The sequence below is a fragment of the Perognathus longimembris genome, chromosome 20, assembly GCF_023159225.1.
Source record: "Perognathus longimembris pacificus isolate PPM17 chromosome 20, ASM2315922v1, whole genome shotgun sequence".
NCBI lineage: Eukaryota > Metazoa > Chordata > Mammalia > Rodentia > Heteromyidae > Perognathus > Perognathus longimembris.
Window position 1 is genome coordinate 30461431 of NC_063180.1, and position 26880 is coordinate 30488310.

The 26880-nt window shown below is 50.5% G+C and overlaps 2 protein-coding genes across 5 annotated transcripts in view; both read left to right on the forward strand.

Annotated features, from left to right (window-relative positions):
- Cpeb1 (cytoplasmic polyadenylation element binding protein 1) overlaps positions 1-21868 on the forward strand; it is a 56644-nt gene extending 34776 nt beyond the window's left edge. For 2 of the 4 annotated variants that reach the window (XM_048369471.1, XM_048369473.1), the window contains exons 4-12: positions 6829-7052; positions 9809-10061; positions 12980-13093; positions 13365-13469; positions 14175-14311; positions 17223-17421; positions 18865-18959; positions 19430-19510; positions 20467-21868. In XM_048369471.1, the coding sequence (XP_048225428.1) occupies positions 6829-7052; positions 9809-10061; positions 12980-13093; positions 13365-13469; positions 14175-14311; positions 17223-17421; positions 18865-18959; positions 19430-19510; positions 20467-20577 (1319 nt within the window). In that variant the 3' untranslated portion in view covers positions 20578-21868. Of the gene's footprint in view, positions 1-6828; positions 7053-9808; positions 10062-12979; positions 13094-13364; positions 13470-14174; positions 14312-14970; positions 15241-17222; positions 17422-18864; positions 18960-19429; positions 19511-20466 lie in introns of those variants that run through there. The other 2 variants (XM_048369472.1, XM_048369470.1) reach the window with 2 other exon arrangements.
- A 1496-nt stretch (positions 21869-23364) lies between these two features.
- Rps17 (ribosomal protein S17) lies at positions 23365-25796 on the forward strand. The gene is made up of 5 exons (XM_048329883.1): positions 23365-23475; positions 23661-23812; positions 24012-24117; positions 24468-24533; positions 25675-25796. Exons 1-5 carry the CDS (start codon positions 23473-23475, stop codon positions 25753-25755), a joined length of 408 nt encoding a protein of 135 aa, XP_048185840.1. The 5' UTR covers positions 23365-23472; the 3' UTR covers positions 25756-25796.
- The last annotated feature ends 1084 nt before the right edge of the window (positions 25797-26880 follow it).

Here is a 26880-nt window from a genome sequence, read left to right on the forward strand (position 1 = left end):
CTGAGTAAGTATTCTACAACTTAGCTGTATCCCTTCCCCATCCTAAGTATTTGCTTAGTTAAGACAAGCTCTACCATTTTTCTGTCTTCTATATTAATTAGTCAGCTGGACTGCCATATTCTTCAAAAATTAATCTTTCTGAATTATAATAACATCTAGAGAATGTTGATGCATTGCCACAGTTTTCATCCTATACTGAAGCATGAGATTTTTTTTATGTAGTCAAGTAGTTTATTTAGGAACAGCTTTCTCTATAGGGAGAACAGAAAACATAGGAAGCAATGTTACAGCAGGTGCCTCCTGAATGAAAAAGTAGAAATGATTGGATGTTAGCTGATCTTTCTCCACAGGTAATAGAACTTTTCCAGTGTTCAAGTTTTTTCCATTGTTCAAGATCGGGATTAGACTGTGTGGGGAACTGGAGTAGGGCTCCCACCTTGGACTTGTGAGATCCATGCCCACATTTATAAGTCCATCACTTGAAATGGGCTTTGGTGTTCAGTGTGGATTTGGAGTCACAGCCAAAAGGGTCTCTGTTCAGTGCTGCCTTCCCCTTTCCTGCCTTCAGATAGGTTCTTAGATTGTAGTCTAGAACCAAAGATGGCAGAAGAGAAGAAGGGTTCCAGGCTGTGTATGTGAGGGTAGAAATAATGGCTTCTTCCTATGACCATTCTCATTAGAGTCAAGTATTGATGGAGGAATGCTGGCCACTCCCTGCTCAAGCAGGCCTGGAGCTCAGCCCCACTGTGCAGTGTAGGCTCCAGTGCCACACACTGTCGCAGTCACTGCTGTCAGACTCGATCCCTTTGTACTCTTGGGGAGGCTTCTGAAAATTCCAACAGTGACTCAGCTGTAAAGCCCACAGGAGCTGGCATAGAAGGGTGAAAGTAGACAAAGTTAACAGTCTAAAAATATTACTGCTGATTTGGTCTCTTGCCGTCTCTGAGGTGGTATTAATGAGTTGGAACCCTCTGCCAGGCTGGGCTGTAGAGGAACAATTAGGTCACTGTAGGGCATCAGACTGGGTCATAGTTTCCAGAAACTTGGTTCATAATATGGGCTAAAGTAAACCTCACGCTAACTTTCTACAAATTCTATTACATTCATTTTATCCCATCTGCTTTATTATTTGTACATATTTTCTCTTGTGCACACACACATATATAGAAAACATCTTCTGAACCATTTAGAATAAAGACAATCCTAACTATATATACCCAAAACTGTTATAAATTGATTCAGTGCTCTTAACTGACCTGCCATCTCTTTTTCTTTTTCCTTTTTTTTTTGGCCTTGAACTCAGGGTCTGAGCACTGTCCCTGGCTTCTTTTTGCTCAAGGCTAGCACTCTACCACTTGAGCCACAGTGCCACTTCTGGCTTTTTCTGTATATGTGGTGCTGAGGAATGGAACCCAGGGCTTCATGTATACAAGGCCAGCACTCTACCACTAAGCCATATTCCTAGCCCGGACCTGTCATTTCTTATTCCACTTTTTGCAGGTAGTGCAGGAATTCTTTTTTTTTTTTTTTTTTTTTTTTTGGCCAGTCCTGGGCCTTGGACTCAGGGCCTGAGCACTGTCCCTGGCTTCTTCCCGCTCAAGGCTAGCACTCTGCCACTTGAGCCACAGCGCCACTTCTGGCCGTTTTCTGCATATGTGGTGCTGGGGAATCGAACCTAGGGCCTCGTGTATCCGAGGCAGGCACTCTTGCCACTAGGCTATATCCCCAGCCCCCGTGTGCAGGAATTCTTTTTTTTTTTTTTTTTTTGCCAGTCCTGGGCCTTGGACTCAGGGCCTGAGCACTGTCCCTGGCTTCTTCTCGCTCAAGGCTAGCACTCTGCCGCTTGAGCCACAGCACCGCTTCTGGCGGTTTTCTGTATATGTGGTGCTGGGGAATCGAACCTAGGGCCTCGTGTATCCGAGGCAGGCACTCTTGCCACTAGGCCATATCCCCAGCCCCAGGAATTCTTGAATAGAATTTTTGCTTTTCTCTCAACACCTGTTTGCTCCAAGCAGTAGCCACTTAGCAAACCCCTTGTTTCAGTATGAGTTTGCAAAGTACTTTGGCAGTCTTGAATGTCTTTCACAGTGCTCAGCCACTACATTTCCTGAAAGTGTCATGCTCCATGCCACTTGGCCTGTATGTTCTTTCTTAGTCCTGTCTAAGTCTTACTACCTCTCTCTTCTCCCTCTACCCCACCAGTGTTTTCAAGATCAAAGTCTTTGGGAGACCAGGTTTAGTTACCTTGGCTTCTTGTGCTCCCCTGTATCTAAATACTTTTGAATGTTGTTGTACTATGAGAGTTGTGTTTACATAACTGCCAGTTTTCACGTGAAGCTAAATAATCCCATATGAGGAATGTTTTGGGAGTAGTTAGGGCATTGATTAGAAACTTGAAGTACTAAGCCTCAAGTTTTCTAAATGAGTGTTTCTTTTTTAAATTGTATTTTTATTTTATTTTTATTCTGGTCCTGGGGCTTGAACTCAGGGCATGGGCACTCAAGGCTAGTACTCTACCACTTGAGCCACAGCCCCACTCTGGCACTTTGGTGTATAATTGGAGATAAGATTCTCATGGACTTTTCTTTCCAGGCTGGCTTTGAACCATGATTCTCAGATCTCAGCCTGCTGAGTAGATAAGATTACAGCCACCAGTGGTTGGGAATATGGCCTAGTGGCAAGAGTGCTTGCCTCCTATACATGAAGCCCTGGGTTCGATTCCCCAGCACCACATATATAGAAAATGGACAGAAGTAGTGCTGTGGCTCAAGTGGCAGAGTGTTACCCTTGAGAAAAAAGAAGCCAGGGACAGTGCTCAGGCCCTGAGTCCAAGGCCCAGGACAGGCAAAAAAAAAAAAAACAAAAACCAAAAAACCCAAAAAACAAAAAAAAGATTACAGCCACCAGCACGCAGCTCCAAGATGCATTTTATTTTTTGGGTGGGGAGAAGATTTGAGCTCAGGGCCTGAGTGCTGTCCCTTAGCTCCTTTGCTCAAAGTTAGTGCTCTACCACTTGAGCTACAGTTCCACTTCTAGTTTTTTAGTAGTAATTGGAGATCAGAGTCTCACGGGGACTTTTTTCCCCGGGGCTGGCTTTGAACTGTGATCCTTAGATCTCAGCCTCCTGAGTAGCTAGGATTACAGGTGTGAGCCACTGGCTCCCAGATCAAGATGTGTTTTTTAATGAGTTCTTAGAAAGGCAAAACCGTGGCTAAGTTTCAAGGCCTGCATGTACCATGGCACTGATTTATTGTAGATGGGGCTGTTCATCTGTAGTTGATGATCTGAACACAAAAGAGACATGCAAGAACAAGAAGACAAAGGTGGGGTTCTGTCAACTCTGTGACAAGTAGCCAGTGAGTGGTGTACCATTGAAGATGAAGATAGGAGTCTGTGAGAACGAGGTGTCCTGCCAACTTGTACACAGTGATAGCTCTCTGACCATATTTCCTTTGTGAAGATGAAGCAATACCCACTTGGTAGATAATTCAGTAAACGAAAGTCTCTATTAGTGAAATGAAGGAATATGACCATTATATGTGGGCTCTTCAGGAGCTGGACTGAATTTGTGTGTGGTGTGAGCTGTCCTGCCACTCTGGTGTAGATGGTAGAACATCTTTGCCAGCCTTGGCAGTCTTAGCGCTCTCTACTCGCCCCCATGACACTCCCCTTTCCTAGCTAGTATTAACAAACTTCCTTGATCTTGCTCTTCAGTGGTGAGTGCTGTGTCAAACTTCTGCTGTAGCTGAAATGTTAGTCATTTGTTCATTTGTTTTTGCTGGTACTATGACTTGAACTCAGGGCCTCAAGCTCTCCCTTGGCTTTTTTTTTAAAAATCGGGGTTGGTGTTCTACCACTTGAGCCATACCTCCAGTTCTGTTTTTTTCCCCTGGTTAATTGAAGATAAGAGTCTTACAGATTTGTCTGCCTGAGCTGGCTTCAAACCACAATCCTTGTATCTCAGCCTCCTGAATAGCTAGGATTATAGGGGTAAGTCACTGTCCCGGTGCCAAAGGCTTTGATACTTCCTTGCCAAGTTGGAGCTTCCCAGCTCATCTACCTCAGGGTACTCATTTGTCCCACTTTGTCTATCTCCCAATCCTTCCTTATCTCTGGAGACTTCCACAGCTGTTTTTTGTTTAACTCAGGCCCAGCTATCACCATGGGTTCCTTTCATGTCTTTACAGATCCTTGCTATGTTTCAGACCTCTCATTCCAGCTTAGTTTCCATTTCCTGGACCTCCTCACCCTTAGAGCTCATAATATTCCCTGTCCTTCCTCTACCCGTCTGCTTCCTCTGTTTCTCCTAGAGCTATGCCTCCTCCCATCTGCCTCTTCTACTCCTAGAACTCTACCTCCTCCCATCTACCTCCTCTGTTCATTCTGGAGCTCTGCCTCCTCCCATCTGCCTCCTCTATTCCTTGTAGAGCTCTCAGTTCATGGAAATAGCAGGTTTTCCATTTATTTGCTTCCAGTATATTAACTCTTTTGTCTGTAACATGTAACACCCAATCCATTCTTTAATTCTTCATTGTTATCATCTCATTTTCTCCTTCACACCCCCCAATGGAAAAATAATAGCCCTCTCTGGGTCTGGTGTTTATCCAGGCATAGAAAACCCTTCAAGTCCAGTGTAAGAACTCAGTCTCCCTCTCTGCACATGCCGTCCTGGACCTTTCTTCTGTTTCCCTGGCCCACCTCCTGTGCCATCCCCAGAGACTCTTCAAACCATCTCTTCATACTCTCTCAGTTACCCTCAGGATGAAGTCAAAACTAACTAGGTTGTCCAGGATCACTCTTCACTCTGAACTTGTTTTTGTAAAGAGTGGAGGAGGAGGAGATCTGGGTTTCAGTGCCACTTTAAAGCAGTCACACATGCTCTGTGGATTTCCACGGTGCTGTCTGCCAGGTGTCAGGGAGGAACTCCAGTCAGTCTGCCCCTCTCCTGCCCACCAAGCCTGGGCATGGGGACTGGACTTCTCATTCCGTGGAGGCGGGGGTTCACTGAGGATCACTTGAGATGTTTGTCAGGGATTATTTCTGATGGGCACCAGAATCTAGGTAGTTTGAGACACAGTTATGCAGTTAAAGCTGGTGCTTTGAAAATGGATTTGAAAGACTTAGGTTAGTTTTGGGGCTGGGAATGTGGCTTAGTGATAGAGTGCTTGCCTAGCATGCATAAGGCCCTGAGTTCAATTCCTCAGTACCACATAAACAAAAAATAAAAAACAATTTTAAGAATGTTTCCTTGACATAATAGTAGCAAACTATCTCTTTGGAGGATATGGCGCAGTTTCCCTGCTCCCCATGGATATTAGACAAGCCTTTAAAGGTATTAGCCAAGATGTAGTAGGGCTGAAACTCAGCACCACAGATCGAATGAGGTATGTTTACACTGTAGAATAATAATCTGATAAATACACCCACACTATAGCCTCTTCATTAAAACAGTGTCGTGCAGGGTGCCAGTGTGATCTGAGGATCATAGTTCTCTGCCAGCCTTGGCAGAAAAGTCCATGAAACTCTTATCTCCAGTTAACTATCAAAAATCTGGGAGTGGAGCTGTGACTCAGGTAGTAGACTGTTAGCCTTGAACACAAAAACTCAGGGACAGTGTCCAGGCCCTAAGTTCCAAGACCCAGGAGGCTCAACACACACAAGAAAAGATGTTACAAATACAACCAACTACTATATCTGGTCTGGGAGGGGAGTCGGGAGTCATGTGCTGGGGGATGGGAGTCCCATGTGCTGCTCTGAGCCCATGGTAGCAGCTGCCCTGGGTCTCTTGCCACATCCCCGAGAGCATGCCTTGACTTTAATTTCACTGGTGGAGAGGTTTATTCTTGTCTTTTGGGACTCTTCCCCAGCCCTAGCCAAGCACGCATACTAGCAGAACCCTGGGAAGAGTAGCCCCGGTAACCTGTATTCTACCAAATTGCTGATTGGGTCTGGAATGGACCCAGTTACAATCCTGTTAACAAGCATGTACATGATTGTGGTTTTACCACAGCCATTTTGAGACCTATTTTCCCTCTATTCTCCCCAACTCAATGGCTGTGCTCTCTATTCCTTACTCCTTGTCCTCATGGATGAAAGCTATGCTTTGCTCAGGGTCCTCATTTCCTAAGACCGAGTGTGGAAACTGGTGCTCTTTTGTGATGTTTGATATCTCATTTTCTGCTGAGTCCTTTCCATCTGTTCCCTGATAACTGAACCCTTCTAATAACAGTGTTGTGGAACCACTGGTACTCTACCCAGGATGCTCAGAGAAGCCGGCAGAGCTTCCTGGAGCCTCCCACAGATGTCAGACCCAAGGTTCCAGTTCAGTCAGCTAGTAGACTTAACTCTGTTACCTTCCTACCATCCTAAATGTGCAGAGAAGGAGACTTACAGATGGTGCAAGTTTGCATAAGATTGTCTCAGATAGCAGACATGCTCTATTGTACTAGACCTCTGAGGTATTGAGCACGGTTCTGTATTTCAGCATATGTATGGCATCAGAAAGGTGGGACTTCTGATAAACACACTGAAGCAGCAGGATGGCTTGGGATTCTTTATTATGCTGCAGGTGTATCCAGACACTAATAGCAGCTGTGACCAAGGTCCCCAGATGCCAGCGAACCCTAGAGCAGAGAGGAGCTCTGCTGCTCCAACAGCAGTCAATTGTGGAACTGCACCCACCAGCCCCTCAGCGACCAAGTTCCAGAAATGGATCATGCCCTGTGTTTTGCCATCTTCTCAGTGGATGTGGGAGAAAAGGGAAAAGTTCTTGTCTGGGAAAAAAAAAAGAGGTCATAAAATTTCCTCTTTTTTTTCTTTGTCCTCTAGTGTTGAGCATGCTTCATAATCCATTGGGAAATGTCCTAGGAAAAAACCCCTTGAGCTTCCTGCCTCTGGATCCTCTTGGGTCTGACCTGGACAAGTTTCCAGCACCTTCCATTAGAGGATCCCGCTTGGACACCCGGCCCATCCTGGATTCCCGTTCTAGCAGCCCCTCTGACTCAGACACGAGTGGCTTCAGCTCTGGATCAGATCATCTCTCAGACTTGATTGTATGTACTGAATGCAGGAAGCAGGGCATAAAGGCAGCGTGGCCTGTGTGTCCATTGGGAAGGAGGGTAGAGGGCCATCTGTCATAGAGCCTGAGCAAGGGAGCCTGTCAACCCAAGTACAGGCTGGGAGTTGGGTGTGGGAGTGTGGAGGCCATCCTGCATCTCTGCAAAGCCTCCTGTCCCAGCAGAATGGGGGAGTCTGAACACCCACGAGCAGTGTGTTCTAGGGAGCCTGTCCACCCGAGTGTGGGCTGGGAGGTGGGCATGGGGGCGTGGAGGCCATCCTGCATCTCTGCACAGCCTCCTATCCCAGCAGAGCGGGGGAGACTGAAAACACACGAGCATTGTATTCTAGGACCTGGGCTAAGAGCTCTCCTTTTACTTGTTACTCAAAAAGCTGTTTGAAAACAAGCCATCTGAAAGGTAAATATAGGTGTCCTGGTAGTGTTGTGTCCTGATATACCTGGTGTTTTCTTCAGACTTCAAATGGTTTCATTTACATACCTTTATGTATACTATCTTAAAGTTTAAAATTTTTTATTATTATAAAGATAATGTACAGAGGGGTTAGTGAGTCATAAGTCGAGTAATGAGTAGATCTTATTAAAGATTGTAAGCCTGGTGCTGGTGGCTCATGCTTGTATTACTAGCTACTCAGGAGGCTGAGATCTGCAGATTGTGATTCAAAGTCAGCCTGGGAAGGAAAGTCCACAAGACTCTATAAACTCCAACTAACCACAAAAACCAAACAAACTGGGAGTTGGAGCTGTGGCTTAAGTGATAGAGCCACTAGGCTTGAGCACAAAAGCCCGGGCCTTGAATTCAAGCCCCAGAACTGGCACACACAAAAAAGATTTTAAGTAATAATTAAGTGACATTAGTTAAGTAGCAGCCCTAAGATTTTAATCCAGTTCTGACTGTAGCCCCCGTATTTATCCCCTGACTCATGCCAGCACTCAGTCTGAAGCTACCACAAATTAGTGCAGCGTTGCTTCGAAGCCGATTGGTGCCTTCATGTTCTCTGTCTACAGCTGTATGTGGCATGTCCCCAGGCCACACTTGGCGCCCGCCATGCCTCGTGGAGGTGGCATGTGGCTTAGAGTAGATGGAGGGAAGACAGGCTCACGTAGCTGACTCACACTGACGGCACAAACCCATGGGGACAGAGCAAGCATCTCCCTGAAGTGCACAATTTCAGGAACCACTTGAGCCTTGCTTTTCTGTTACCAGATCCCCTGAGCTGAATGTTCAGCGAGCAGATGTTTTTCTTACCCTCGTCTCTTCCATATCAAGGACTGGCATCATGCAGTGGTTGTGGACTTTAGAGTTCTTTCTCCCTGTCAGCCTGGCCTTGGTGGAGGAGGCTAGCATGGGTGTTCCCACCACAGCCCACTGGTTTTCATCTGTTTTGGTTGGATTCTTAAAAGGGCATCCCAAAACAAGACCCTCCACTCCCCCTGCAGCCACATGAGGTGTTGCCAGTCGTAACATTACTTTTGATGGAGCTCATCTTGGAAACTTACTCCTGACCAACTATTTTGTTGATGAAACTTTTGCAGATATCCTACCCAAGGGTTAATTGAGAAGAGGACAAGGATGACACAGAAGAAGAATAAACAGTTTTTGAATTTACAGAAAATAGGGCTGGGATGTAGCTCAGTGGCAAAGCACTTGCCCAGCAAGTGCAGTGTCTGGGTTCAAGTTCCAGTACCAAAAAAGAAAATACTCTATAAACCAGTTATTTAGATGTTTTGATCATGTGTTAAGTTAGAATGGTAAGCCTTGGCACATGTGTCCAGGATTGTTTCCCATACATCTCTTGTTTCAATAGAGGCAGTAATAAGCAAGGTCTCCCTGTTTAAAGCCCAGGCTGGCTTTGAACTCCTGGTCTCCTCCCTCAGTCTCCCTAGTGCTGGGGTTACAGGCAAGGCCAGCACATCCATGTCCCATGCAATTCTGACAGAACACAGAGCCTCCTAGAAAGAACGTTGGCATTCTTATGCTAGGAATCTGACCAAAGAAAATAGAATATAAACAAGCTATATCTTAGCTACTTAGGACTGAAAACTTGAAGACCATTTAGTGTTCATAGTGCCTGTCATGGTGATGCACACGTGTGGTTCCAGTGACTTAGTAAGGTGAGGTGGGAGGATCAGGCTTTCAAACCAGCCCAGAGAATGAACCTGCCTCCAAAATAACAGACAGATCCAGTCTTTAAACAGCAAGAGAATATGAGCTGTAGGTGGAGCTGTAAATATAATGTAAACTCACTAAGATGATTATGAAAACTATATGGTGGTGCTGGGTACTGCTGTCTCACACCTGTCGTCCTCAGAAGGCTGAGATCTAAGGATTGTGGTTCAAAACCAGCCCAGGCAGGAAAATCCATGAGACTCCTCTATCTTCAATTAACCACCAGAAAACCAAAGTGGAGCTGTGGCTTAAAGTGGTAGAGTACTAGCTTTGGGGAAAAAAAGAGATCAGGGACAGTGTCCAGGCCCCGAGTTCAAACCCCATGACTGACAAAAAAATATATATATGGCAATATGGATAAGATGTTGAATGGGCAGGGGTGAACTTGATTTAATTACAGAATAGCCTACAATTAATCATAAGTGCATGAGAAGAAAGTCTAAAGAAAATATATTAAGTAATAAGTGTACGTTAGATATTTTTCACAATTTCTGTTGTACAATTATTGCTTTATAGCAAAGCTGTCCTTCAAAAATCCCGTGTCTTCCTTTTTCCTTCCTTAGTCAAGCCTTCGCATTTCCCCTCCTCTGCCCTTCTTGTCCTTGACTGGGGGGAGTCCCAGAGACGCTTTAAAGATGGGAGTTGGGTCCCGGATAGACCAAGAACAGGCAGCTCTTGCTGCAGTGGCCCCCTCCCCAACCAGTGCTTCGAAGAGATGGCCAGGAGCATCTGTGTGGCCGTCCTGGGACCTCCTCGAGGCGCCCAAAGACCCCTTCAGCATTGAGAGGGAGGCCAGGCTGCACCGGCAAGCTGCAGGTGAGTGGGGCCCGAGGCCTTGTTCTGGGAACAGACTCAGTGCCAGTGCTCACCCCGACCTGGTGGACACCAGTTGATGGTAGTTTCCCCTGAGGTGCACAGAGTCCCTGCTCTGGGCAGTAAAGAGCAACTTGGAGACTGGGTATGCCAGGTTTGGGCCCATCTCGCACGTGCTTCTATGGAGGCTGCGCAGTCCTTGCTTGTGGGTCTCCCACTAGTAGGTGTGCGGGTGAGAAATCCTGGGAGCTGTGCCTGGAGTCATGTCTGCTTCTGTCCGTGGTGTCCTGGTTGGTGTGCTCAGGCGCGCTGCAATGGGCCGGGGGTGGGGGGGAACATGACTTTTTTGTTACCAGAGGTTGTTTGATATTTATAATGCCATTTTTGGCTATACAGAATTATCAATACCAGCAGCCGGCCTTGGGCAACTGGCAGGTAGCATACCTGTTTATACACCATGTACCAAATGCTTTCTTGGGCCTTCGATGGGGCCATTGTTCCCCTCTAAGATGTGGGAGTCACCAAGTGCCCCAGTTTCCTAGGAACCCTCAAGCATCTGTCGTTTACGTAAACACATATTGAATCTATTTTCCATTTTATGCTGTTGCTGAAAGTAAGTGAGCTTTGCTGATACTTTGGGGAGGTGCTGACTGATAGCTGTCCTAGGGTTGATGACTTAAGTGCATGGCAGTTTCTCTGTCCCGTTTGCCTCCCTAGGCTTCCCTCTGCCTTTGTCCTCAGTGCTGCTCCTGAGCTTGTTTTCCCAGTAGTGCTGCTGCTCAGGTCACAGATGGGGAGGCAGCTGCATTGTTTTCGTGAGATGATATTACCCTGGTTTTAGATGAGGCCATTATATTGACTTCCATTTTTGCCATAAAATATTGCTGGCAGTGCCCAATTTCTTGCCGTAGCAACACATTGGGCCTGTTTCCTTTTCAGGAATATCCCTGTCCTGTTGGAAGTGAATGTCTGCCACAGCGCTGAGGGGGGAGGGTGAAATGGACCTGTAGTGTTGAGAGAGGAGGGTAAAATGGTCCTGCAGCACTGAAGGAGGGAGGAGGGTGAAATGGACCCTCAGCACTGAGGGAGGGAGGAGGGTGAAATGGGCCCTCAGCAATGAGGGAGGGAGGAGGGTGAAATGGGCCCTCAGCAATGAGGGAGGGAGGGAGGAGGGTGAAATGGGCCACGTCCAGCTCGTCCCCACCTGGCTCAGCCTCTGATCTAGAAAGGCTGCCTTGGTTACCAAGAACAGGCCTCAGAAAGCAGGGACAACTTGGCAGTACCTACTGTGACCCCAGCATTCAGAGAGGATGTGGCAGAGGATTATGAGTTTATGAGTTTGAAGCCAGCCTGAGCTACATACTCTTTTTTGTTTATTTTTGTTTTTGTTGCCAGTCCTGGGGCGTGGACTCAGGGCCTGAGCACTGTCCCTGGCTTCTTTTTGCTCAAGGCTAGCACTCTACCACTTGAGCCACAGCGCCACTTCTGGATTTTATCTGTATATGTGGTGCTGAGGAATCGAACCCAGGGCTTCATGTACACGAGGCAAGCACTCTACCACTAGGCCATATTCCCAGCCTCACATACTCTTTTTCAAAACTAAACAGGAATAAAAAAGAAATAGAAGACCAGTGTTTGGAGACAAATCCACTCTCAAATCATATAGGCAGAAAACAAGGCTGTGTGGGGGTTCTGGTGTTATAAAGATAGCTTTTGTAGTTGAGGGTATGATTCTCACTTGAGAAACCATTGGGAACACCTCCATCTTGGTGAGTTGCTAGTGGTAGGGTGTTTTTTTCCTTGCTAGTCCTGGAGCTTGAACTCAGGGCCTGCGTATTATCTCTGGCTTCTTTTTGCTCAAGGCTAGCACTATACCACTTTGAGCCACAGTGCCACTTCCATCTTTTTCTGTTGATGTGGGTTTGCCCAGGGTTTCGTGCATGCTAGGCAAGCACTCTACTGCTAAGCCACATTCTCAGCCCACTAGTGGTAGTTTTTATTGGTAGTATGACTGATGAGTTTAGAACCCAGAGAGGGAAATAATACAACGAATTAGGTTAATTAAGCCACCAAACACCACGCAGTATTCAGGCAGGAGAGAAAAGTTTAGTTCAGAACTGCTGTCCTGGGCTGGGAATATGGCCTGGCAAGAGTGCTCGCCTCGTATACATGAAGCCCTGGGTTTGATTCCCAAGCACCACATACATATATAGAAAATGGCCAGAAAACAGCCAGAAGTGGTGCTGTGGCTCAAGTGGCAGAGTGCTAGCCTTGAGCAAAATGAAGCCAGGGACAGTGCTCAGGCCCTGAGTCCAAGGCCCAGGACTGGCAAAAAAAAAAAAAAAAATTACATGAGAACTGCTGGCCTATGGACACCAATATTACATGTGGCTGGGGGACTGAGTCACCACTGGACCATGCCTTATCTTGGACTGGGGTGGGCAGGTATGGCCAGGTGTGGGGAGGTGGCTGCCTCCAGGTGTGCCAGTTACCTAGGTAACACAGGTACTGGGCAGAGACTTAAACAGGCAGGGGGCATCTGCATGAGCGCCGCTCCCCCTTAGATGACGTTCCTTTTTGAACACTTGAGGAGAAAGCCTGCTTTGGTGAGTAAGCCTGCAGGAGGTATGGATTAGCACTATAAGCAATAACAAGATAAAGATGCTTTGTGGCTATAGTTCATCAGTCACACGTTTGAAAATAAAGTTAAAGAGTCTTTTCACCTTCTCTGTCTGGTATTCCTTTCCATTTTAGGGGGGCACAGCTGGTGAGTTGGGATTAGCAAACTCAGCTGACTCACTTTCTGGAGTAGCCACGGCTACCTGCCTGGACGGCAGGCCCAGCTGAGGCCAGGGGTGGACAGCAGCCTCTGGGCTCTCTGACCCTGACCCCTCGTTCCTCCTTTTTGTCCTTGGCCAAAGCTGTGAATGAAGCCACGTGTACCTGGAGTGGCCAGCTTCCTCCCCGGAGCTATAAGAACCCTATCTATTCCTGCAAGGTGTTCCTGGGAGGTGTCCCCTGGGACATTACGGAAGGTGAGCCGCTTCCACAACCTCCGCTGAGGGAGTGTGGGTGTTGTCCAGGCCTGGACCTCTGCCTCAGCACAGAGTGAGGGCATAGCCCCCAGAGGTCACCAGAGGTCAGATTCATGGAACCTGTGGGGGAGATACATGCTATCCTGCACTGTGCCTTCCCTGTAAGGGGGGTGGGGGCGGGATGGACAATCTGTTTCTGCTGTTCTTTCCTGGTTGGGTGGGGGTGGGGGGCATGCCTCAGCTCCTGCTGTTCTTTTCTGCCTCTTTGCAGCTGGATTGGTTAATACCTTCCGTGTTTTTGGCTCTTTGAGTGTGGAGTGGCCTGGTAAGGATGGCAAGCACCCCCGGTGCCCTCCTAAAGGTAATATGCCTAAAGGTAATAAAGACATGGTAGGAGCTTTTTTTTCCCCCCTTTCTCGTGTGTTACTGTCCCACGTGGTGCCGGGATGTCCCAGCGCATGCTGGTAATTTGGTGGCACTCTGGGGCCTTGTCCTCCCTCTTCACCCTCACACACCTCCTGGCCTCTGTTTCCCCAAGCCTGTTCTGTCTGTCTGCACACACAGTGGGGTGAGAGCGGCCTCCACACCCGATCCCCAGGACACGTTCCACTTGGAAAGAAGCTACTGAAGAGCTCCCTCTCCCTTGCTCCGGTGCCCAGTTAGGTGGTGGCCTGACCTAATTCTGAGATCCCTGTAGAGTAGACAGGAATGAAGACCGAGAACCTGATTCCTCTCGATCTGAAATGAGATCCCGTCCCTGTGCTATTTTGACTCTGTGCCAGGGGTATAACTGGGCTCCTAAAGCAATCCTGCATCCCCTGGCAGGGCCCCCAAGGCTGCTATCTGTCCTGGTTCTGTGGCCCCAAGCGTGCCCGTGTTCTGGGATGAGACAGTGTGCCTATGGTGGGACCCTGTCTCAGCTGGGTAGGAGGTGCTAAGCAGCTCTCTCCCTTGGCCTGGACCTAGGGCATGGCTAGGGCTTCCATGCAGCGACACATCAGGAGCAAGCCTCCGCTGCCAAGCCAGGGAGCGGAGTCAACTGCCCGTGTGCTCAGGCACTGTCTCGTCTTGTTGGGAACAGGATATGTGTACCTGGTGTTTGAGCTGGAGAAGTCTGTGCGGGCCTTGCTTCAGGCGTGTTCTCATGACCCTCTCAGCCCGGATGGCTTGAGTGAATATTACTTCAAGATGTCCAGCCGTCGGATGCGCTGCAAGGAGGTGAGTCAAGCACCATGCTTGTGCCTGCTTTCTGGGTCGAGGGTGTCAGTGACGTGCTCTTGCTGGGCCATGGGTGTTCGTGATGTGTTGTGGCATAGGGTTCTTTTGGCTTGGTGTGGATGGGCAGGTGGCAGGGGAAGCGCAAAGTCACCTTTTCTTGTCCCACAATAAATATGCCTGTTATCTCAATTATATAGAAAACATCTTGGAGCCAGATGCCAGTGGCTTACACCTGTAATCTAAGTCACTCAGGAGGCTGAGATCTGAGGATCACAGTTTGAAGCCAGGCTGGGCAGAAAAGTCCCCATGAGACTCTTCTCTCCAATTAACCTGCTCAAACCCCCAAAGTGGTAGCACGCCAGCCTTGAGCACAAAGAGGCTCAGAGACAGCACCCAGCCCTGAGGTCAAGCCCCACAAGTAAAATAAAAACCTTAGGGCCTTACTGGCAAGGGGGTAGTGTGAATATGTGCGTATGTCCTCCTGCCCATGGAGATGAGGTGATCCCCCGCCCATTCTACCTTTCCCAAACCCTTGTCCTGGGGGTGGAGGTAAAAGCAGCGGCTCTCTTGGTATGGATGTAGCTGATGTATGCCCTGCTCTTGAGAGCCTCCTCCCCTCCTCTAGCCCATACCCACTATGGTTTCTTCCTTCCCACTAGTGGTGTCATTTTCCCTGTCACACTATCTGTACACCTGGTGACATCAGAGCTGTGTCCCTGCCATCATGGAGTTGTTTCACTTTGGAGACCTTCGTTGCAGTTCCAACTGGAATTTGGAAATCTCTGCTTTATTCCAGCTCTCAGAGTGGTTCTAGTGGATGGAGTTGGAGAATCACTTGTTCTGGGTTCAAGAATTTGAGAGCATATCACTTTTGTGGCGTGGGATTAGACAGTATCTCTGAAAGTTCACTTCCTCATCTGTAAGACAAGGAGCTAAAATTACTTTTTTTTTTTTTTTTTTTTTGCCAGTCCTGGGCCTTGGACTCAGGGCCTGAGCACTGTCCCTGGCTTCTTTTTGCTCAAGGCTAGCACTCTGCCACTTGAGCCACAGCGCCACTTCTGGCTTTTATCTATATATATGGTGATGAGGAATCAAACCCAGGGCTTCATGCATGCGAGGCAAGCACTCTACCACTAGGCCATATCCCCAGCCCCTGAAATTACTTTTTTAATTAAAAAGATCAGGAGTTGTCAGGGCTTAGTAGGGAGACAGGAATGTACAAAGCCCAAACTTTTCAGGTCAGTAAAGCTACTCTGGTTTTGTAATAGGAGGTAGATGTCATTACACCTTAGTTTGAACCCATAGAATACACAACAGCAATCAAGCGTGAGCCTTAAGGTTAACTGTGGCCTTGAGGTGGGACGTGTTATAACGCATGCACCTGAGTACGGAATGTTAGTGGTACATGACACTGTTGGTGCCTTCTGCTCAGCTTTACTAGAAACTTGAAACTCCTTTAAAAAATTACATCTACAGTTTTAAACTTTTAATGTAAGAGGTAAATGTCTACTTTCTCAAGATGGTTAAAATGACCTATTAACCTTTTTTTAAATAGTTGTTTCCAATATTATTCATGTTCTATCTTAGTGACAGCAAATGTATCCTCTGGCTGCCCACAGCTCCCCTCTTCCCGTTGGTCCTCTTGCTGCATGGAGCTCAGGCAGCAGGCATGACCTCCTCACATGACACCTGCTTTTCCCTCACTCCCTGTTTTCACACACAAGAAGGCTACTCCATAGAGCACCAACCCTGAGGGCCCTGCTCCCTCCTCATTGCCTTACAGAAATTTGTCATCTTTCTGTGGTGCAGGCTGTTCTACTTCTCTAACTCTTCTTTTTCCTTTGTGTCTTCCCCCTGATTCCCATCACCATAGCCAGTGTTTCACTCCTTCTTTCTTTCCGCTCTGGATTAAGTACTTATTTCATGGCTAGGCCCTTGACTATAGACCAGATTGTCCCAGGTTTCAGCTTCCTGTTGCCTTTAGACCTGGATTGGCCTGGGCCTCAGCTTCCTGTGGGACCCTCCTTTGGGATGCCCTATATTCCCAACTCTTCTTTGCACAATGCGAGTCTTGTGTTAAGATTGCTTCCCTGGGTAACTTTTGCCAGGTACTTTATCCCTAGGTTATCGCTCTGGACTCCTTTTGCCAGTCCAGGCAGTCTGACTTTGCAGGCTCCGCTGTTCTGTGCCCGCAATGCCAGTGTTGCCATCCAGGGCTTGACTACAGCTCCTTTGGACTTGGCTAGTTCCTTCCACAAAGTCTCTAATTGTTTTACAACAAGTAAGATCATCATTGATTAACTCTCCCAAAAACATCTATTGGCTGGCTGTCTGTCTGTCTGTCAACTCATTTCATAGTGGACTCTTCCACCTATACTCTACTGGGTTTTTTCTGGCCTTAGAAGATTTAGAGGCGAAGACACTTGTCAGCTCCTGCCCAGCATACTCATTTTGCGAGGCCTCTATGTCGACTGAGCTCTCCCACTGGTTACTCCCACTGTTCCTGGCACAAAGCCCCCCATGCCAGTAACCATCTCCTGAGTATCAGACCTGTCTGCCCTCGGCTACCAACTGCTCTGTGAATCCTTCCTGTCCTGAGGACTGGCTCTTTCCTTGAGGACAAGTGCTGCTATTTATTCCTAGTCTCCAGGACCCTTGGTGGAGGCTATACACGGTGGCAGGTTCCCGGGCTGACAGTTGGTATTTTGTTTACTCTCCAGGACGTTCACGTGAACTCAAGTTGTGTTGATGCTGGTGCCTTCTGGATGCCTGTACCTGGCATGGGTGATAATGTCTTTTCAGCCCTGTGCAGCTCAGGACCCGGCTGGTACCTCTGGACCACATGCCTGCCATTCAAGATATTCTCTCTGGCTCTCTGCTAGGGCTGATGTTCCTTTTTGGGGGGTTTCAGGTGCAGGTGATCCCCTGGGTCCTGGCTGACAGTAACTTTGTCCGGAGCCCGTCCCAGAGGCTGGACCCCAGCAGGACGGTGTTTGTGGGAGCCCTGCACGGGATGCTCAATGCCGAGGCCCTGGCTGCCATCTTGAATGACCTGTTTGGTGGCGTGGTGTATGCCGGGATTGACACGGATAAGCACAAGTACCCCATTGGTGAGTGTCCTGCTCTTGTGAAGGCAGTGTGGGGGCATCTGGGCATCAGTCATTGTAGGTCTCCCCTGGGGCGGGAAGAGCCCTGACCCAGGCCTACAGCTGCACACATGCCAAGCAGCACCGTGTCTCCCTCTGACAGGTCACCAAGTGCCAGCCCCAGCTCCTTTGCACTCAGCCTTGTGCTCCCACCTCCCATTCAGGGGGAGGACAGTGAGAATGAGGGAGTAAGGTAGCTCAAAGTTGCTAGCCGAACCAGTTAGGACAGACACCAAGTGATAGTTCATTACCACACTCTCCTGAACTAACCCAATGTCCTTTATGTAGAAGTTTCTGAGAACACAGTGGCTGCTGTCTATAATCCCAACTACTTGGAGGCAGAGATGAGGAGGATCACATTTCGAGGCCAGCCCAGGCATAAGACCTTGTCTTAAATTAGCAGGGCATGGTGGCTTCTGTGGCTGTGATCACCACTGCTCGGGTCCAGGTTGAACACAGATAGGAGATCACAGTCTGAGGCTTTCCCTGAGCAACCATAGGAGACCCTGCCTGAAATAAAGCATAGGGCTGGAGTTGTAGTCCAAAGGATAGTATGTCTCCCTATCAAGTTGCACGGCCCTGGTTCAAGCCCCAGGACTTCCAGAAAAGAAACAGGTTCTTGAAATGCTCTGGGCTGTGTAGAGTCAATGGCCATGCCGGCTGAAGGAGGACTTTCGGAGTGACTCAGGAAACAGTGCGATCATGGCCTCTGTTTATGGGAGTCTCTGGGTCTGACCACTGAGTTCTGATTAGCTCCTCTGAGAAAGGTTCTTTTACAGACATGGAGGTAGAGTTTGGGAGTGGAGGTGCAGTGCAGCTGGAACTCTGTGGTGAATACATGTCAGCACTCCCCCCCCCCCCAACTTTTGGTCTGCCGCCTACACGTCTGTCCTGGAAGGAGCACCGGGTGCTGCTAGTCACTGCTCTGACAGATGGGAGCAGGGGCTGTGGTATGCAGGTGGCACTTGACAGGACGGGCCTCGGGGTCTACTGGGGCTCTAGGGGCCTATGTTCCTTCTGCGTGGTGTTTCTACCCTGAACCTTCCTCTAACCTCCCAGTCTGTCTGCGTGGAGGCACCCTTCCCATCTCCCTCCCCATTCTTCCTCCCCGCCCCCCAAGGAGTGTCTACCTACATGGGTATGCTGGGCACTACTGATTGTACTGGGACGGTTTAACACTTGAAATGAGGTTTTGCCACATGTTAAAATGGTTATTTTGGATACACAGGTTCAGTAAGATATTTTATTAAAATTAAACCTACCCTTTTGAGACAAAATTGCTACAAAATCAGAAGTTAGATAAATGCTCTTCTTATACTTGGGTTGGACAGCACTGGCCTGACACAGGGCATGGGTAGGGCCGGCAAAGGTGCTGGGAGGTGAGCTGAGCCCCTATCTTGCTCCCAGGGTCTGGCCGTGTGACCTTCAGTAACCAGCGCAGCTACCTGAAAGCCGTCAGCGCCGCTTTTGTGGAGATCAAGACCACCAAGTTCACCAAGAAGGTGAGTGGGCTGGTTTCTGACCTCTGGGGGTTTGGGCCTGCTGCAGAATGAACGTGAGGTGTTAGGGGTTTGGTTGTCTGGTCTTGATGGACCAGCAGGAAGGAAACCGGTTGAGCTGCCTACATGTGCAGGGTGCCTGCCTTGTGTGACGTCTGTCTGCTGAGCAGCCCTGCTTCCCCTTGTCTGGACTTTCTGAACACCTGCTTGGTAGGAACCATTGGAGGAGAGAGGCAGCAAGGTGTGGGGCCCTGAATCCAGAAGACAGCCTGAGCCAGCATGGTCTGAGCTGCCTCCTAGGACCCCTGTTTGCCGCCCACACATCTCTCCAGCACCTTGCATTCTCACATGTGGCACCACACCACATGACCTTGATGACCTTGTGTATCTGGCCTCTAGTCACAATGATGCCATGACCTTGCGTATCTGGCTGATCAGAAGAGTCATTTCACCTCCTCTGTGTTTTTCTGCAGGTCCAGATTGACCCCTATTTAGAAGACTCTTTGTGCATTATCTGCAGTTCTCAGCCTGGTCCTTTCTTCTGTCGTGATCAGGTGGGTCCTGAGCACTGGAGAGGTCTGTGAAGTCTGTTTGATTAAAAATTGTTAAGCCAGAGGCTGGGAATGTGGCTTAGCGGCAGAGTGCTCACCTAGCATGCAGGAAGCCCTGGGTTCACTTCCTCAGCACCACATAAACAGAAAAAGCTGGAAGTGGCGCTGTAGCTCAAGTGGTAGAGTGCTAGCCTTGAGCAAAAAGAAGCCAGAGATAGTGCTCAGGCCCTGAGTTTAAGTCCCAGGACTGGCAAAAAAAAATGTTGCTAAGCTCTATTTGTGACATTCGTTGATGGGAGTTCTGAGGTAGAATAAAGGAGGCAGTAGACTGATGGGTGGCTTGACCAGAGCTCCTGGGTGCTTGTTGAATGGAGTCGTCTCACACTGCACCTCGCTGGGCCTTGTTTACATGTAGGTTCATGAGTGGTGTTGATGCTGCTGGCATGAGTGTTCTAAGGGACAGTGGGACACCGGCATCCACATGTGCTTAAGTTTGCTTTCCACAGTGATGCTGGTGCTCTGGGTGAAGGCTCTGCAGTGTGAGCTTAGTAAGGGTAGGTAGCATCTGGTAAGGCTCACTAGTTCCAGGTAGTTGCTCAGGCTGGGGGCTGCCTGAGGTTCCCCAGCCAGCAAGAGGTGGGATTGACAGGGAGGTGACTGTCCCTCACTTCTTGGGAAGAGAATGGCGTGACTCCACCTACCACGTGTCCTGGTTCCTCCTTGATCCTCTTCACACAAGGGCGGCCACGTGGTGACCCTGCCGCTGTGGAGGAGGTGGGGCAGTGAATGAAAGAGCAGCTGCAGGCAGGAGGGGTGCAGGAAGCTATCACTCATGTAATGGCACCCCTGAAACAAGATGGGACGAAAGGCCTCTTTCTGCTGGCTAGAAGGGCTCGCGCAGAGCCCTGGGTCTCTGCTGAGGCTGCCATGCCTTCTCCCTTCTTTCTCTCTCCACCCAGGTCTGTTTCAAGTACTTCTGTCGCAGCTGCTGGCACTGGCGGCACAGCATGGAAGGCCTGCGCCACCACAGCCCGCTGATGCGAAACCAGAAGAATCGGGATTCCAGCTAGAGGCGCTGGCCTAAGCCGGTGGCCATCCCTCGCCATGGCGACCAGGGAGCTGGCTTCTTGAGGACAAGGGAAAATCCTAGTCACCTTTGCACTTGCTGAGTCTGTCTTTGTTTCTGCACTAATTGATGCACAATGAGTTTTGTCGGGCTTTGTTTTCAGGGTGAGCGCCATGGCAAGCATCCTCTCGCTCACCCCAAGCAACTCCATCCTTTTCCTAGATTTCAATTCCTCATTTTGCATATGAAAAGCAAAAAAAAAAAAAAAGGAACTATGTGTCCAGACAGCGTTGATGGGCTGCCTACACCTAGGTTCATTTATGAGCGCATCTTGCATTCCTTGCAGTATGGAGGGGATGCGTGCAGGCCTCATTGGTTTCGTTCTTGCGGTTGCCATACAGTGCCTTTCCATTTATTTAACCCCCACCTGAACGGCATAAACTGAGTGTTCAGCTGGTGTTTTTTACTGTAAACAACAAGGAGACTTTGCTCTTCATTTAAACCAAATCATATTTCATATTTTACGCTCGAGGGTTTTTACCGGTTCCTTTTTACACTCCTTAAAACAGTTTTTAAGTCGTTTGGAACAAGATATTTTTTTCTTTCCTGGCAGCTTTTAACATTAGCAAATCTGTGTCAGGGGGACTGCTGGTCACTGTTCTCAAGAGTTGCAAATTCAAAGCATTTGCAACCAAGAAAAAAATTTTTTGTTTTATTTGGAACTGGACCGGAAAAACAGTGTTTGAGCGGCTGCTGTATATAGTTTTAAATGGTTTATTGCACCTTCTTCAGTTGCACTTATGTGGGGGGAGGGTTGATAGAAGTTTTTAATCACAAAGTCACAGGACTTTTTTCTTTTGTAACTGAGCTATAAAAAAAAAAAAGGGCTGCTTTTCTGGTGGGGGCAGACGAAGGCTCACAGGAGCCCTTCCTCTCAGAGGGGGCAAGTACCCTTTCTTATAGTTTTCATTTGAGGAATGTACGAATCAACAATTGATTGAAATGCTACTGGAATTTGAAAATGACTTTTTTCTTTCCATTTCTTTCATTTTAAATTACTACTTGCCCTTCCTAGGGAAGCTGTGTGCCAAAGAACCAGTGTCATAACCCCTCCCCCACCCCCGCTGAGCTGACGTTGCATTGTCGCTATCCCAGCTACTCTGTGGGTTTTGTGAAGCTGTGTGTGAAGTCTCTACCTCATTGTAGTATATGCAGGCAAGACTGCACTCTCCTACAGATGTGGAGTAAGCTGTGGTGTAGTTTTTTTGGCACATAATAAACACGTTGCAGCAAAATTTTGGTTTTGTCTCTATGCCTGAGGTGTGGAAGCAAGTGGGTAGTGGGTAACAAGATTTAAAAAGACCTCAGAAGTGGCGCTGTGGCTCCAAAGTGGCAGAACGCTAGCCCTAGTTCAAGCCCCATGATGGGCAAATCTTCACATCTCCCTGGATCTTCTGTGAGGGATGCAGCCTAGGACGATAGCACCACCAAGTGCAGTTGAGCCTGTGACACTTCCTTTGGAGGTGCCTCTCCAGCTGGTGGGTGCCCCTGGCCATGTGCTCAGAGCTCAGGCTCTGCAGCCTCCAGAGGCAGCCAGAGAAAGCGCGGCAGCGCCGCGGCACAGAGCCTGGCTGGGGTCTCCTCAGAGGCTTCTTGCTCCCTGGACTCGGCCAGTGCTAACCCAGTTCTCTTGGGCGCATCCTCGCTACACTGCAGGCTCGGAGCCCGCGCAGCCTCGGACTTGACTTCTCAGCGGTTCCGCCTAGGGGGGTCTGGACCTGGCGATTGGACTGATTCAAGCTTGGGCGCGCGTGAGAGAGGCCCGCAGCAGCTTCACCGGCTCCTGCGACTCCCAGAGATTTACATGCACATCCACATAACGCGGACACAACACGTACACACCCCCACATAACACGCATATACACACATTCGCTCACACACACCCTCATTTTGGGTCTCGTAGTAAATCCTGCAGACGGCATCCCCTCTCCCTGGCTCCCGCTAGCCCTGGGGCTTCCCGCAGGGGAAGGGCCTCCAGAAGTCATCGTTGGAAGTCGTGGTCCTCGCCCAGGCGAGCTGAGGACCCCTGGGCCCTTGACACACCAACCTAGTAGCCCACTTGCCTGACGTCAGAGCCCAGGCGAGGCCGGGCCTTCCCCACGCTGCCCAGACCCGCGGGGGGCGCAAGGCCTGCGGCCTTCGTGGGTAACTTACCGGGGCGGGTAACTTACAGGGAGGCGTGAAGACGGCGGGTCACCTGCTGGGCGCGCCTTGGGTGGGCCCGGGCCTCACTACACCGTTCACCTGCGTACCTGAGTGCGTGCGTGCGTGCGTGCGTGCCTGCGCTGCTCCAGCGCTGGGGGCCCTCGCCTGCCAAAGCAGCCCTGCTGCCAGGGAGCATGCCTCCCCCCAGAACACAGAACGCGGCCCGGCAGCCTCACCGCACCGCCGGGCGACGTGGCCCGATGCTCCGTGCCTCCATCCGAGAAGGTCCAGCCACCCAGGAAAAACAACAAGCTCTCCCTATGCGCCCGCAGGCCGAGGGGAGTCCAGACCCTGTACCGCAGCTCCGGGCGGGCTGCCTGTTTCGGGACTCCAGGGCCTCGGAGGCTCCCCCATAACGCGACGTGCAGACGCTCTACTTCACAGGGTTTCGAGCGGGTGAGAAGCGCCAGCAGCAGCCTGAGTGGCTGCGACGGCGGAAGTCCCGCCCAGTGGGGGGGGGAAGCGAGCGTTGTCCCGCCCTCCGTGTCACGCCATTTCCACCCCGCTCCGTCAGGGGGCGCTGTGGGCTCGACCGTGCACGGCGCGTCCGGGGCCGGGCGGAAGCGGCCTTCTGGCTTGAGCCTTATAGATCTCCCTGGTGCTTCCGGTTTCCTCTTCCACCAGGACCGCCAAGATGGTAGGTGCCGATCTGCGGTCCCCGCTGTCCGCATCCCCCTCCATCCTCGGCCCTCCGCGGCCCCCTGACCCCGGCCCCCGGGGACCCGGCAGGCTGGAGGCCCGGCGCCCACGCTGCCGGTCGGCCGGGCCCGTCGGTGGGGCCCGTCGGCGGGGCGGCCGGTGACTGACTCTCTCTACCCGCAGGGCCGCGTTCGCACCAAGACCGTGAAAAAGGCGGCGCGGGTCATCATAGAGAAGTACTACACGCGGCTGGGCAACGACTTCCACACAAATAAGCGCGTGTGCGAAGAGATCGCCATCATCCCTAGCAAGAAGCTGCGCAACAAGATCGCCGGGTGAGAGGGGCACGCCTGGCGCCCCGCCGGGCCGGGCCGGGCAAGCGGGGCTGGGCGCTTGCGAGCGCAGCCCTGGGGCGCAGCCGCCTGCCCCGGACTGCTTCCTTCTCGCCCGGGACGGGATTGACTTGCGTGTCCTGGTGTAAGGGTACGAGAGGGAGTTGACGAGAGCTCTTGTTCTGGGCCCGCGTGCCCGCAGGTATGTCACCCACCTGATGAAGCGGATTCAGAGAGGCCCGGTGAGGGGCATCTCCATCAAGCTGCAAGAGGAGGAGAGAGAAAGGAGGGATAACTACGTCCCGGAGGTAACATTCTGGGTTCCTCTTCTCCAAGCCTCTGGCTCGTCCTCACCTGAGGATGCGTGGATTAGCCAGCTGTAGATAGATGCCTGTCACCTGCCCTAACCGGAACAAATGAAATCGGTCCTTTTTCTCACAAGAGGCCTTTGGCAGGTGAAGTGCTGCCCCAGGCTTACCTGACCACTGAACGGACTAGCTTTAGCACCAGCGATTTTTTCCTCCCTGGCATCTCGATTACGAGCCTGGTGGCACAGGCCCGTGAACCACCTTAGGGTCTTTGGCGCTTGGGGAGGCCGAGGATGAAGAGGATTGGGAGGTGAGAGCGGCTCAGTGATGATTTGGACCTTACCTTCTAGGTCTCAGCCCTGGATCAGGAGATCATTGAAGTTGATCCTGACACTAAGGAAATGCTGAAGCTTTTGGTGAGTGGGGCTGCTGAAAGGGGTCGGGAGCCATCAGCAACTTTCTGCTGCTGTTGGAGGTGAACCAAACCAGTGCTACTGACCCCACAAAGAACTGGTCTCCTTCCCCAAGTGCATTTCAGGCACTCCTTGGCTTCCAAGCCTCTAGTCAGAACGTTTCCTTCTGTGTTGACCTTAGTCTGTATAGTGTAGTGAAAGGAACAGTTTGAAGTCATTCCTAAAGATGACAGAATGGACTCCCATGTTCCTGCCATCAACTTTGGGAACCCAGAACTGTTGAAAGACCTGTTTTCTCTTCTGGAATCACTGTTCTGAATGCGGCTTCTTTTCCCACTGGGAAATGGTTTTGAGCTGGGCCTGAGACATGAACCCGGCCGGGTGCTGCTGTCCCTGGGCTTTTCTTAAAGCTCATTACCACATGAGCCAGTGCTCTGCTTCTGACTTTGGTGGTAAATTGGAGAAGGGAGTCTTGTGAACTTTCCTGCCCAGGCTGGCTCCAAACTGCCATCTCAGATCGCAGCCTCCTGAGTAGGGTGGGCTGCACGTACAGAGCGGCCCTCGAGTTCTGCACCCCAACCTTCAGGCTATGCTTAGGGACAGGCCTAGCCACCCCTCACCGCCTGGTGCATTTGCAGTAGTGACTCGGTAGTACTGTGCCAGGGCTGGACCTGGAAAGGCCAGGGCCTTGTGTATACTTGGGTACCCAGGGGAAGGGTTGCTCTGAGGACACCCCCCTGCACCCCCTTAAAAAAGCCTGACAATATCATGATGTGCTTGCAGGACCTACATTCTTTCCTGCTTGATAGTGGGGCTATTGGCCCAAAGGTACACATTCTATATAGAGTGACGTTTTACTCCTGTTTATCACGGAGGGTGTCTGGTAGTTGGCCCTGTTCCCGTAGGGCACTTGGTGGCATCAAGTGGGGTGCCATGTGCAGGAGCGCCCGTTGCAAAGCCTGCCTGAGCGACACGCAGAGCAGTGCTCCAGTGAGGGTGGGCTGGGGCGCCAGCTTGGGCAGAGGTCCTAGGGAGTGTCATGTTAAACCTGGGGAGATCCCTGCCCAGTGGTCTGCTTAGAGGTGATTGGGGAAGCAGCCACTGGGGCAGCCTGGCCACTCACGCTATGTCTGTTCTGTTCTAGGACTTCGGCAGCCTCTCCAACCTGCAGGTCACTCAGCCCACCGTGGGGATGAATTTCAAAACGCCGCGGGGAGCTGTTTAACCTACTGTGCTGTAATATTTTCAATAAACTGGGGCACCAACCTCACCTGTGTGATCCGTGCTGGCGGTTGCGGGTGGAGCCAGGGCGAACCTTCTCCCCCGCACAGACCTGCTGCCTTCCCGGGGGTCGGCCGAGGAGCAGCTGTTGGCTGTGCAGATGCCAAGGCTCACACGGTCCTGGTGGCGTGGCTGTGCGGTTTGGGCCAGTTCCTTGGGCGATGTGATGGTGTCAGACTTCCAGGGCTGGTTGGGTATGTCCTGTATTGAGCTTAGAACCCCCGTGTAGGGTTTGGGGGTGGGGGGTTATGTTTCATTGCAGTGCTGGGGATCAGAACCAGGTTGTTGGCCTGCCAGGATGGGCACTGGGAGAGGCGGAGTGCCCTCACCCACAGAAAGCAGCTCAGTGGGCAGGGTGGTGCTGGGCCGTGGTGGGAGTGGCAGCACTGAGACTTCAGCGCAGGTCAGGCAGTCTCTAGAACCACATGGATTCCAAGCAGCACTGCGAGCCTGTTCCCTTCACGTGAGGGGGCCCGGCCCGTGCACCTGGGCTTGTGCTTGGACCTCATCCGGTACTCGGTGCTCAGCTGCTTGACAGCTCTGCCAGCCTTCGGACACTTCAGTGTTCCTTGGTGTCAATTTGTCGTGGGAGGGATCCACTTTGGCATGTTGCCTGTGTGTGTGCAATGCCTCACACTCCCCTTCTCCAAACCAGGCTCCATACTTGTTCTCACTTGGGCACATTCACCCCACCTGCCCATGGGCCAGGGCCACAATCAAGCGCACGGTGCCAAACCTGGTGAGGTTCATCTTAAAGTTCACACCAGTGGTAAAGCCCTCGCAGGAGGGGGGTAGATGGCGAGCTGAAAGCACTGCCCCACACAGAACGAGTCTGCCCAGTAAGGACCCTCCCTGGCCCAGTGTAAGTTTCCTGCCCTTCCCATCCTTTCAGGACTAACTCCAGCTTTTGGGAAGGTACTAGTTTGATGTTGGCTCCCCAATTTAGCATCTGCCGTGAGCTGTGTTGTAGAAAGGAGTGCTGGGTTTCTGGGTCCCCAGTGATGGTGGTTGCTTCAGTGTGTGGTAGCTGTGGTGCTGTCTCAGCCCTGTCCTGTGTGGGGTGGGAGGG